We start from the raw sequence: 13,918 nt of genomic DNA on the forward strand, positions 1-13,918 counted from the left end.
TCCCATGCAAAAATTAATTTGATACCTAGCAGTTATAAAATGACTTGTTTCAATTGATTATTGAAAGGGCTACGGTTTGCCAAATGAATCAACTACTGATTTCCTAAATGGGATGAGGCACTTAGAACTGCATTAACTGTCATGCTGGAATGGGGGCGGCTAGGTGGCGCAGTGGATAAAGCACCGGCCCTGGAGTCAGGAGTACCTGAGTTCAAATCCGGCCTCAGACACTTAACACTTACTAGCTGTGTGACTCTGGGCAAGTCACTTAACCCCAATTGCCTCACTAAAAAAAAAATATATATATATATATATATACCTAAAACTGTCATGCTGGAATGATAACACAGGGAATAATAACCCTACTTGGCTAAACCAGGCTCTGAACTTTCCAAGTCACAGGACCCAGAACTTCAAAGAAAGGACAACAGAAAGGGCAAAAAGCATTGGCCCAGGAGGGCCACAAGTCCAAACTGGGTCATTTGCCATGTGCCCTTTTGCCTCTGTTGCTCATTTTTTTCCTGGGTAAAATAAGGGCAATACTACTTACATTTCAAAGAACAGTTATGGTGATTAAATGAGATAATAATGGTGAAAATTCTTTAGAAAGTGATACATAATTTACAATAATAAAGTTACAATATGGATGTTTAAGATTTCTCTTTAAAAAAATTAAGAAATGGGGGCAGCTAGATGGCACAGTGGATAGAGCACCGGCCCTGGATTCAGGAAGACCTGAGTTCAAATGTGGCCTCAGATATTTAACACTTACTGGCTGTGTGACCCTGGGCAAGCCACTTAACCCCAAGTGTGTCACCAAAAAAAAAAAAAAAAGAAAGAAAGAAAGGAAGGAAGGAAGGAAAAAAAAGAAAAATTAAGAAATGATTAGGGAGAATACAACATGTAGACTAAATGTTAACTGTTCATTAAGCAACAAACTTACAGTTTTCTCTGAAGGGACTTTTCCCCCCTAATCAATACAAATTCATACAAATTCTCTATACACTTCCCCCCACCATTGAAAGCAAAAGATTGACATGAAAAATGATATTTAAAAAACTCTGTATTCATTCAGTAATATTCACACCAAAGGTTATATTCATTAAAATTATGAACATTTCTAAATATATTTTATGTATCATACATATATATATATTTTATATGTATAATTACATATCCACAAAGATTTCTTGCTGCTTTAGGCCAGTAGGTAAAACAAAGATAGGTTTCCCAATAGGACTCCCATATATGCATATATACTGGCAGTTTGGTTTATGAATTTATTTACAACTTGTCTAGATCATAGTAAATGATTACTGTTCTATTATACAAACATAACAGTAAAGGATTCTTTTAAATACAAAGACTGAAAATGAATACATGAAAAATTACACACCATGTACAATATTTATAATTTATAAATGCAAAGTTAAGACCTTTTAAATTATTGCACTGTGCATATTTTTGTACAAAGATTTCTTTGTGTCATACATAGAAAATCATTTTTAACTCATTAAGTTATTAACTGTAGTAAAACTGGACATTGTAACCATAAAGTTCTTTCTCCTTGACAGACTGGCCCATCAGACTTTTGGAAACAAATTGATCTACCACACAAAACAGTTTTTCATTCATCTCTCTCTTTTAACAGCTTGTACACTCACTTTGACATCCATACACAGTTTTTGGTCAGCATGCAGACCACCACCAGCAGGTTGTGTGTGATCTACTTTGCTAGGTTGGGATGCAGACTCTAAATTCTGGCTATGAGTATTCATTTGGAAAGGGGTGGAAATGTTCTGTCTCCAGACAGAAAGAATATACTCTATCACTAGACATCATGGTAACTATATCACAGTGTTTTAGGCAAAGGCATTATTTCCAGTGGATGGGTCTGGTGAGCAAGTGAGGGTCTTGGTAGAAATGGCTTCTACAGAACAAATTCTAGAATGTTTTCACTTACTCTGGCTAAGTAACTAAGTAAAGGAGTTCACATATAGAACAGTCCACATACACAGGGAAAAAGAAGCTTCAAATGTCTGATGGGCTATGTGAATAGGATATTGAGACATTTCACAGCACTTTGTATCACAGTGCCTCAGGAAGAAATAAATGTTACAGTGCCATATGCCATGATATAATTAACATGATGTTTTAGAACAGGCTTAGTAGAGTATGCAAATAACACATATTTTAACATCTTAGCTTACAACAAGAACAAAAACCCTTCAATTAGGTTTCTGTAAATATACAATTTAATTATATCAGCTGAAAACTGACAAGTAATATCATCTTCTCTTTATAGTCACCTCTTCAAATTCGGCTTTCATGTTTCCCTTTCAGCAAGTTAGTTTCAGCAAACACTTTACAGTGTACCAGCTGAAGCCATGCTTGAGTGTATGTGCTCTTAGATGCCGGTTTTCTACCACTTGTGGGGAAAAAAGTTAAATTAAGTCAGATTAAAGACATAACGTTTCCTTTGCCATTGTGGATTTAAAGAAAAGATCGTTACAACTTCAATGAACATAATGCTATATGGGAATTTAAAACAACAGCTTTTCAAACAAGTTTTGTGGGAAAGCCAGTGTCTTTTTGTTCTACCCAAACGTTTACTTCCTTGATATACTTAACTTAGAATCATCAAAATTCATTTTCCAAAAAAATTCATTTCAAAACTCATTTTTATGATAGTGCAACAACTTTCATCACCTCAAGAGTGCATTTAGTGATTCACACGACCTGGATATCAAATATGAATGTGAAGGCTGCACTGGTTGGCAACAATAGTATTCTCAAACTAATATGAGTTTAAAAATATCAGTGGAAAAGTACTTTATAAATAGGAGCAATAATTGTGAGAATGTAAACATAACACAACCTCTTGCTATGGCCAAGCTTCTGGAAATCACAAGTGATAGCACATTCCAACTAATCTGCATCTTACAATGATGTTTTAAGTCAAGCAAATAACTTGCAATACATGTCACATATTTAGCCTGTGAATAAAGGAAAAGCATTAAAGTAGTCAGCAAACAGAATGAAGGAAACGTGTCTACATTTGAAATACAAGATTTTTCAGAACTTAAAGCTTATGTGCGTACCTGAAACCCAATAAGATCACATCTTAATTAAAATCACAGTTCTCAGAAGTTCCTGCGTAATTTACTGTCTTAATAGCCTCCAGTCCACTGTTTACAATCATAGGTGATACACAGGAATGTTTGAAGTTAAATAAGACTGTTAAGAAAATCACCATAGTCATGAAATAACCATTTTTATCTTTTAAAAAAGTCTTTGTTTAGGGTTGAACACAATTAATTAAGGCTGTGTAGTCCTCTTCTCCGTGCCTTCCCTCTTTGGCTGGGTTGTAGGGGCTCATGTGGTTTGGCTGAGAGGAGTGTTCAATATTCTTTTCCTCCTCCTGGTGAGATGGAAGACCAGTAGGCCTTATACCAGCTATTATTCAGCTACAGCTTCCTAAAGTTCGGCATCTCTTACCATCTGTGCCCTACAGACCCTAGAAATTATCACTGGACCTACATATGTGGTCTAAGGAATCCTGGACCTTGACATTGCTGCCACCGCTGTACCCATAGGACTTCCAGGCTTTTTTATCTCCCTACAGTTTCATTATCTTTTCTGTGCTGTTTTCTCCAATTAGAGTATCAACTCCTAGAGATTATTTTTTCTATCTGAATTCCCAAACTAGCTAAGCATAGTGTCTGACATATAGTAAGCACTTAATAAATACCTTTTCATTCATCCATTCATAATGAATATATAAAGTGAAGAGTTGTGAGTTTGGGGTTTGTTTGTTTGGTTTTTTTTGGGGGGGGAGAGAAGAGCATGAAAACAAGTTCAGGCTAGTATAAATTAACAGTCTGGCCCTATTAGGACTCTTAATTACAAGTAAGACCACTTTAGACAATATGCAAACCCAAATCTACATAGAACCAAGGTACTGAAAAAGCTTTGCTTAAGTATGGTTTGTATGGTATGCTCACCAAACATCAATATTATGTACCGACATACTTCTTGTGTTTGAACATGGCAAAAACCAAACTACATTAGGGCTGGGTTGTTTCAAATTAAAACTATCCAAAAAGTGCATGGTATTTCAACAAATTCTAGCTTCAATTTAACTTTTTTGCAGCTCTGGCACTGGATGTAAAATAATTTATAGAAACTTTTTTCCCCATTTGGAGTGGAAGACTAGTGATGGGGCTAGACAAGTAGGTGGAGATGAAGAGGAGAATTAGGTTTCAATTTTCAAGGGTTAAGTCAAATTGTTCTTGGCCCAGGGATCACAATCAATTATGAATAAGGCAGTTTAGCAATCATTATTAAGAAAATGTTCCATTTTCTTTTTGAGCATTTATTGAATTCAGTCTTGTTTCTCTCTCAGGCTAATTGCTAATGTTTTTGTCTTTCAGTTTAGGGTTTACTTCTACTCCTTGAGTTTAATATTTGAAGTTGACATGGATATGCATTAATTTTTCTAATAAATGTGCTGGATTAAAAATGTTTACAACATCTGGAAAGATAATGTCAGATATGTTCAATGTGACTAGAAAACTGCTTGATTTGCACCTCATAATAATATAATTTTCTGCAAGCTTCAAAACACTCCATATATCCACAGCTATGTCCTCAATTCATACTCTACAGGGGAAAATTGGGCAAACAAAGTATTCTCCTACAGAGAAGCACATCAAAACTTCTGGTAATAAAAGGCATCTGGCTGGCTACAGGCATTGCAATGCCCTTTAAGTAAAGAGCTGAGAGAAAGATGGGAAACAGAACTCAGCAAGCCTGCCTGTTAAGCACGGGGACAACATCTGGCAAAGCATAAAAATACCCTGGCTGCATTTTTTCCAAAACAACATATTAACCAAATATTACAGTGTTTGAGTTAAAAAAAAAAAGCCTATGAGACCTTGGTGATATGCAATGCCCTAAAAGTAGTATCAAACTTCTAAATTTACCATTTGGTCTTCTGTGAAATTCTACCTCTCCTGGGACAGTATTTGCAAAGAAACAGTCAAATCTAGATTTCTTATACCTACTGATGAGATTTTCAATATAAGATGTGTCCATGCTACCTAGAGTAAGATGATTAAGACTGTTTTCAGTACTATCAGAAAGAGAAACGGCCAACTTTTTTTCTAATGTTGAGAGAGCAATCACTTGCTTCCTTGAGTAGCTTTTTATTCACATATAATATTTTGATGAATTATTTTTTTTTGTTAATGTTGGTTCCTGATGATAAAAGTCACTAAATTACTCCTGGAGGAGTGAAGGCCTCTTGAAGAAGGCTGTTAATAAAGCTTTAATATGTACATGACACTCTTTATACTTAAGGCTTTTCTCAATTTTGATACAATCCCTTGTCCCACACTTTTACAAACAGCTCTTCTCACAGAATAAACTGGATTTCATCATATTCACTATACACTAATTTTGTTTCTTTAATCACAGTGGTGCTCCTATGTTTCCTTTGGTCTTTGGGAAATAGATACCATAGGTGAACCAGAAATGGGAATTCTAGGCCCTGGAGACCTGGAAGGTGTGGTTCAGAAACCAACAAATGAGGAGGCAGCTCAGTAATATAGCAGAGACTGATTTTCATGGGCAACTTGTGGACTCCATCATAACTCTCTAAGTTCTTCTAAAAAGTTGTGGATATGTTTTTCCACTTTTAATTTGCAAAGCTCCTCGACATATAAAATCAGGGTATAATTCATATTATAAAGGGGGTATTTAAAAACTTATTAAATTAAAATAAATACTCTGATCTCTTTTTAGGTGAATGTTACTTTGAGCAAGCCTGTCAGTTCTGGAAATAGGTTGACCCTTTTGAGTCAGTACTGAGCACTATGCTTTCTCAGTATCTTTAAAGATTCAGTCTCCCTCAACATTCTCATTCTCAAAGTGTCTAGCTAACACCCACTGAATAAACTATTTAAAAATCTTGCAAAATCTGGTCCAAAGTGTTTTGAAGTAGTGATTTTCTCTCATTCGGCATCATGAACACTGATTTTTAGTTTGTAAAAGACTCTATAACAATATGCCACCAAAACCTATGGGTCTTTCTACCTGGTTTGGTTACCAAACTGATACTTAATAATAAAGAAACAGGTATCTGTGGCTCTCCTGTGCTGCTCCCAGTAGAGTACATGTTGATAAAAATACACTGGCATTACTACTGTCTCACAGGATAGTTACCTAATAGGCAAAGAAAGCTATAGATCAAAAGTTCTAGTGATCAGTAGACCTAAAGTTTAGGTGAATTTTTAAAAAAAGTATTGTATTTGGAGACCATTTGGATGAGTATGTTTTCAGTTGGGAAAAATATGTCTGAAAACGGGCATCTGTAAAACTGGTTATAAAAAGGATTCTCTCACAACAAAAAAGAACACATTTGTGATCAGCAAGGCTAGCTGGTAGGAAATTATACCCTTTCCTTCTTTTTTCTGTTCTCAATACAGCTGTACTTACTAAATTTGAATCTTCAGGTGAGAAGACTGGATGAACTGATTCTCTAACATAATCGTAGAAAGAAGAAAGATAATTTCTAAGTTTGCTATGAAGTGAATGACACTTTGTTCAAGGTTTTGCCTAAGTTTTGGAGTTTAGAAGAAAGAACGTCCCAGACAGGTTTAAATCTTCTCTCTCTCTTTAGTGAATGATGTCTAAAGTAAGCTCTCCTAACTGGCAGCTCCTAGCATGCAACAGTCAGTTGGAATCACTGATTAAAATGGGTTTTGGAGCTCTGAACCTGGAACCTGGTTTTCTCCCACTCCTGATTGCAGAAAGAAACTCCACATACTGCAGTCTCATAGACCGTTGTAGTGCTGAGGTTTTCTGCTAGAGGTCAAACTGATAAGTAGATCACACATAAACATTCACCACAGTAATGTGTAAAAAAATCCTATTTATAACCAAGAACTTCAAAGCAACATTGCTGTGAAAGCCTGCCAAAGAACAATACAGTAAAAGTACCATTTTAAACCTTCTCTAGAAAGCTACAACTTAAAAAGTACCCCCATGGTATAATTTTCTTCAGTTTTAAATTAAGGCTTCAGCAAAAGCCTATGAGAAAAGGCCACTTTGCAAGTCATATAGAGTTCACTTGGACAGCTGATCCCAAAACATGAGTAGTCTTAGTTTCTCATTGTTTACAGTACATCACAGATGAGACTGGCAGGTAGTCATCCAGTTGAGTTATCTCCTTGATGTTACCTTCCTTGAAAAGGTTTGTGTCCCAGTTAGCAGGTGTGGCTCTTTTTTTTTTTCTTTTTCATGCTCCCTCCACAAAATAAAATAATATAAAAAAGAGAGGGATGAGGATGAGCCTTCAGGTGAATATTAATAATCATTGTTGATCAATCTTCAAAGACAGTGAGCTAGAGGTCTCTGGAGTTCCTGTCTGGTTTGGAAGCCATATAAGACTTTCCTCTCCTCTAATTATTTTCTCCCATTGACCAAGATTATCCCTAGAATGCAAAGAAAGTAAAAATGGCATATGAATGTGAAAAAAATTCATAATTATATATTACAAACAAGTGTTCCAATTTGGATTGGAGAGTTATCTATTTTATGAATAACTGTAGGTAGTTATGAATTTTACTCTGCATCCTTTCTTCTCTGGAAGGAGTGTCAGATTTGTAGTCAGAATACATGGGTTCAAATCTTGACTTGACCATTCATGATCTGTGTGTCCTTGGCCAAATCACTGAACATCTCTGGTTACTCTCTTATCTTCAGTTTCCTTATCTATAAGATTAGGAGGTTGGACTAAATAATCTTAAGGGTTCCTCCAGTTCTAAATTTATGATCCTATGATTTCAGTTGGTTCTATCTGACATTTTTAACATAGATGTCTACTAGAATACTAAAATAGTCTTCTATCATATATCTATCTTACCTTTCAGGGTATCACACAAATCCTCAGGAAAAGGTCTCAGCTCCTTCAAAGCAGCAAAGTATCTTTATTCTAGCAGCAAGATAAAGGTCTGGGGTTTTATAGAGAGGCTCCAAAGTTAGTATCCTCCTGAATACTCTCTCATCTAAGAGTTTTTGGATACTGTGCTCTCCACTCTCCCAGTTCTCCTCTTACATGTACGGTGGTTCCTTCTAAGTTTCCTGGGCTCAAATGTCATCCATATTCCAAGACCTATGTATGAGAACCCAAAAGGTCTGCCCAGGCCCCTCCTTGGGCTATATATTCTCTCATGTGGGGATCAAACCAGTTATCACTAGTTCTGTTATCAGATGTTTCCCAATCTACATATCCAATTCTCAGGCTGAGCAAGAGTCCTGCTTTAACAAAAAAGACTGCTTGACATCTCCACTTACATGTCCCATGGGCACCTCAAATTCAACACATTCAAAAAAAGAATTCATTATTCACCCCTCCTTTAGGGGAAACAAACAGAAAACATTCCCAACTTTCCTTCTGCTCAACCATTATCTTTCCTATAACCCATATTTATAATCATAAAATCATATCTGACTCATATCTCCTCACTCCTTGTAGCCAGTCAGTTGCCAAGTCCAGTCATTTTTACTTCCATAACATGTCTTGTAACCATCCCTTCTCTAACTGATACAGTTCTCACCCTAGCTGCCCTCATCACCTCTCACCTGGCTTATTATCCAATCTTCTATGGGAAGCCTTTTTCAGCCCCTCTTAATTCTAGTGTCTTTTCTCTGTTAATTATTTCCTATTTGTCCTGCATATAATTTATACATATTTATTTTCTTGTAGTCTCCCTCCTCGGATCATGTGCTTCCTGAGGACGGGGAGATGTTAAAAAAATGTCCAGGGCTTAGCACAATGCCTATTTCATGGCAGGTACTTAATGTTTGTTGACTGACTACTGCAATAGTCTCCCAATTGGTCTCCCCACCTCCAGTATCTTTTATCTCCAAGTCTCTGCTCCATGAAGTTTCCAAAACAATCTAAGGCACAGTCTCTGTTGAAAAAAAAAAACATAGCTACCTCCCTATTCCTTTTAGAATAAAACACATATTCCCCTGTCATTTAAAGCCCTTCACAATGTAGTCTTTCCAGGCTCATTTCCCATTACTCATACAGAACTTAACTTGCTATTTCCTGCAAATAATATCCCACTTCTCACCTCTGCGACTCTGCACAGACTATCCCCTATGATGGGAAGTCTTTCCCTATTCACTTGGAATTTTTAGTCTCATCTGGAGGGGCTAGGAGAAGTCAGGTTAAGTGCCCCTTTCTACAAAAGGCCTTTCTTTCCATCCCTCCCACACACTGTTAGCTTTCTGAAACTGCTGAAATTACTTCATGTTTTCTTCATCTAGATTTTGAAGTCAATTATTTGTGAATGTGACTTCCAAAGAGAACATAAACTACTTGAGGGCAGGGTACACTTTCATATTTATGCTTTTATTTTAAATACTTAGCCCAGATCATGGCCTGACAGTAAGTGTATTATAAATTCTTGATGTATTAAATTGAACTGAATTCAGATGCACAGGAAACTCTTTTTTTTTTTTTTTTTTTTTTTTGGTGAGGCAATTGGGGTTAAGTGATTTGCCTAGGGTCACACAGCTAGTGTCTGAGGCTGGATTTGAACTCAGGTCTTCCTGACTCTGAGCCTATGTTCTATCCACTGTACCACCTAGCTGCCCCTCCTATAGTATCTTTGATTATGGTTAAGGAGAAAACAAGATGGGCATGATAGTAGTACAGGACCAACCCCTGAATATGCATGAATGAATCTTTGGAATCTGTCACTAACTGAGATGATGACTTAAAGGTAAATAAGGGCCAGAGTAGAAACAGTTTCATATCATAAGAAAAGGTCAACTTATCAGAGAAGTAGAATTTATATTCTTGTGGGGGCAATTTGCAAATAGCAAGAAGTACCACATCTTTACTAGAATGCCCTTGGGTTACATGAACATTTTTGATTGTCACTGTCACACCTAAAAGTCATTACAAATAAGTTCCTTGAAAATTGTTATTTTCCTGTCGTTACCCCTCTACCCTAAACCATTTTTTTTCATTCATGCTCTGGTAGCTACTGCAAGTTTTTTCTTCTTTCAGAAATTTTTCATACATTGTACTTTTTAATCAGTATCTTCTTAGTTTATTAATTCTGCTAGCCTATAAATCTTTGTTCATCTACTAAATAGTTATAGTCTTCATTTTAGTCAAGCATAACATTCCTGTCCCCTCGAGTCTCCCCCTCCAATCTCTGCCTTCTCTTGTGATATTCTGGATGAAAAATCACATTCAGAGCTGGTTTGGGGATGAGTGCTGAGTGATGTTAAACAGGATGCTTAAGTAAGAGTCTACAAAATGGACATCATGGGAAAGCTGCTTTACTTCCATTTCCACTGGCTCAGTGTGAATAGACATTGTTTCATTCCACATATGTACATGTATCCCCAAATGCCTAGTATGTGCTTAATAGATACTTCCTGGCTAATTGATTCAGTATTATAAATACACTTCAGTGTAGCATCAGAAGTCAACCTTCCACTGTTCCTGCTCACTAATCAGAGACAGAAGAGGATCTTAGAGGTGTCAAAGGCAAACTATGGACAAGGCACAATGTTAAAACTACTCATCAAGATTCTTCCCAGGAAATCTATGGTGAGCTACCTTGGAACCATTTGAAATAACTAAAACAGACTCAGTATCATAGGCATAGTGGATCTTCTGATCGTTGACCTTTACTGTCACCTAGATTTCTCATAACTAACTCATTATTGCTCCTTATGTTTACCCAATTCACTTAATGAGAGTGTGAGCTTACTATAGGCATATTCCACATAGACATCATTCTAACTTTGTTTCCCAGTATACAATAAATGTCTATTGGACTTAATTATAGAATTTTAGAATTAAAAGAAACTTTAAGGGGCCATGTAGTTCAGCAAGTACATAGAGGCAAGAACACACCTTAAGGAGCCCACAGAGAGAGGTTTATCATACAGAGCTCTTTATGGAAGGGGATTCCACAACCTCGTTGGTGATCTGTTTCAGTGTTTAATAAATATAACACTCATTCCACTTGTTTCTGGGTATACAACACAGAGCACAGAAGATTTTTTTCAACAAGGAAAAAAATGTGAATAATGCCAAGAAATGTCATAACATGTTGTTTGGATTTAGTCTACTATTCTAATTTCTCATGAGACAGGCCAAATTGACTTTAATAACCTGTCTCTTTGTCTAGGTTGATCCTAGCACACATTTTCCATGATCAAAGTAGTTCAGAGCTGAACATATACTAAAGTGACTGACCTTAAATTTGACCACTGAGTCAAATTTTTGTCAACAATAATACAACTCTACAAATCCTTTTTTAAAAATTATTTTCTTGAAATTTTTCTCTGGTTCAGAAAATCTTGTAGTGAGTCTTTCCTCTGCTTATTATGCCCAACTACTTTTAGAATTTATAATGTCATACGACTAACATGTACATAAGAATAAGTAAATCCTTATCAAAAAGAAACATGTCCTGAACACAGATTCAGGGGAGAGGGAGGAAACAGAAAACACAGAAGAGAGGAATAATAAAATTCTTTTAACTTCTCTTCCTGGATTTCATTAATTCCACTGCCTATTTGTTATTCTTTTTAAATTTCCTTTAGTTTTTACTCCAATTGGCTTAAGGCATTGAAATCTGGACGTATGCTTAATATTTTTGGCAATAATGACAATGAATAGAGTGAAGAAGCAAAAAAATCAATTAATCAATATGCATTTATTAAGTAGCTATAATATATCCCAACCACTATGCTAGGTGCTAGAGGAACAAAGACAAGTCAAATAGTACCTGCACTCTGGGAGCTTAGGATTTTATTAGGGAAAAGAAGTGCATATGTATGTATAAAAATATGTGTAGAAGTACATATATTTATCTATGCAAAAGTATGTATATATACGTATGTGTATCCATTTATATGTATATATAGCTAAATTCACAACAGACACTTGAAAACAATTTGGAGGCATCCTAATAGCTATCATGTATATGGTGCTGTAAGATTTTCCACGGGCTATACATACGATCTCATTTAATGCTCTCATCATCCCCATTTTACAGATGAAGGAGCAAAGGCTGAGAGGTTCAGTGATTTGCTAGGGGGTCACACAGCCATTCGGGGTCTGAAGCAGGATTTTCACTGGGGGCTTCCTGACTGTGAGTAGAGAACACCTACCTCTCTGTGCCACCTAGCTGAGCAAGGGAGGTCAAGAAAGGTTTCACACAGAAGGACACTTAGGCTGAGCCTTGAAGGACACTAGGGATTCTGAAAAATGATTATGAGGAGGAAGCACATCCCAGGTTTAGGGGACGGCTCCTGCAAAAGGCAGAGACAGACAGAAGCTGGAGTGACATACCAAAGCAACAGTAAGAAGCTCCTCCGCTTGGACTCTGATGTGTGTGAAGGAGAGTAAAATCAAAGGGACAGCAAGGACTTTGGCAGGGATGCCTGGACATTTGAGTGCCAATGGACAGTCCCTGAGGCATCAGACTGGAGAAAAGGGAGGTTTCCTATTGGGATTTGCAGCTACAGTGAATGGAGAGAATCAGAAATCACAGAGGATTCTTAATGTCAATAGGCATGGAGGGAAAGGCTGTTCTAGGGACTTGCAGAAACAGGGTCATCATATTTGTGCTTCTGTCATAGCCATATTTGTACTAAGTCTGTTTCTCCCTTTACTTTGTGTTTTCACGGGATTCATTTATTCTGCATGATCCTTTTACTTGCATAGATTTACTGACATACCATTTTATTGTTTTTGTTCAGTTGTTCTGTTGTGTCTGACTCTTCATGGACTGCACGGTCCATAGGGTTTTCTTGGCAGAGATAGTGGTTTGCCATCTCCTTCTCCAAAGGATTAAGGCAAACATAGGTTAAGTGACTTGCTCAGGGTTACACAGGCAGTAAGGCTGGATTTGAACTTAGGTCTTTTTGACGCCAGGCCTCCAGCACTCTATCCACTAAATCATCTAGCTGCTTCACTATTTTATTACTTGATCTTTCTATCACTCCTGGTCCTCTCTCTACCTATCCAATACTACTCCTAACTCAAGTTCTACCTTTTCCCTGAGCATACAGCAAATGTTTAAAAGGTACTTACTGAACTGACTGAAATGAAATTTCATGTATACATCTATTATCTCCTTGACCAGAATGTAGACTCTTAAGGGCAGATTATATTTTCAGTGCTTTTTTTCCCAATCCTGTACATGTACAGTTCTTTTTATGCAGAGGCTAAAAACTAGGCATTAAATGATTGAACTAATCTCCTGATGGTCTCGTTGGTAGAATAAAATCATGTAGAAAGTTTACTACCTGGTCCCTAGGTATCATGTTAACAATCAAGGACAGTGGATTATATTGGAACCAAAGTAAACCTAAGCAGACCACAAGTCCCAAAATTAATACCCAGCTGAATGGGAATATCAAAAAACTATTTTTATATGATATTCAGAATAATAAATTTTGAGAGTTTTATTATAATATTCAAGGTTTGGACTTGTGTGAAACCAAAGGCAGCTCAATATCAATATAATCCATTCCTTTACTTCAATGGCATATAAACAGTAGAGCACTGGTACAGTTGGCTCAATTAACAGGCCACTGGGATTACCACATGTGTGATAAGGATACTGTAGAGATAGAGGTTATTAATATAGAGCCCCAATCCCCCAAGTGAATTCTGAGAGAAAAACTTGGCAGCATAGAAATGTCACCACAGACATACCTTATGCTCTTTTCGTATGTCCAAAAAGCCACCTAAGCACCTTTCTCAGACTTATTTACAAAATTTGAAGATAAAAACAGAGGTATAGTCCAGAAAACTCAAGTAATCAAATTATGCACTTCTTCAGTCAACACAGTCAACATAGAGCCTTAA

At 36.7% G+C, this 13,918-nt stretch overlaps 1 protein-coding gene across 5 annotated transcripts in view; it reads right to left on the reverse strand.

Moving 5' to 3' along the window:
- Positions 1-329: 329 nt before the first annotated feature.
- The window catches only part of PDE10A (phosphodiesterase 10A), an 887,116-nt gene continuing 873,527 nt past the window's right edge, over positions 330-13,918 (reverse strand). For all 5 annotated transcript variants that reach the window (XM_044000217.1, XM_044000218.1, XM_044000216.1 and 2 more), the window contains one exon: positions 330-7,496. In XM_044000217.1, coding sequence (XP_043856152.1) covers positions 7,376-7,496 — 121 coding nt within the window. In that variant the 3' untranslated portion in view covers positions 330-7,375. The remainder of the gene's footprint in view (positions 7,497-13,918) is intronic.

This window comes from Dromiciops gliroides, chromosome 4, assembly GCF_019393635.1.
Source record: "Dromiciops gliroides isolate mDroGli1 chromosome 4, mDroGli1.pri, whole genome shotgun sequence".
Taxonomy (NCBI): Eukaryota; Metazoa; Chordata; class Mammalia; order Microbiotheria; family Microbiotheriidae; genus Dromiciops; species Dromiciops gliroides.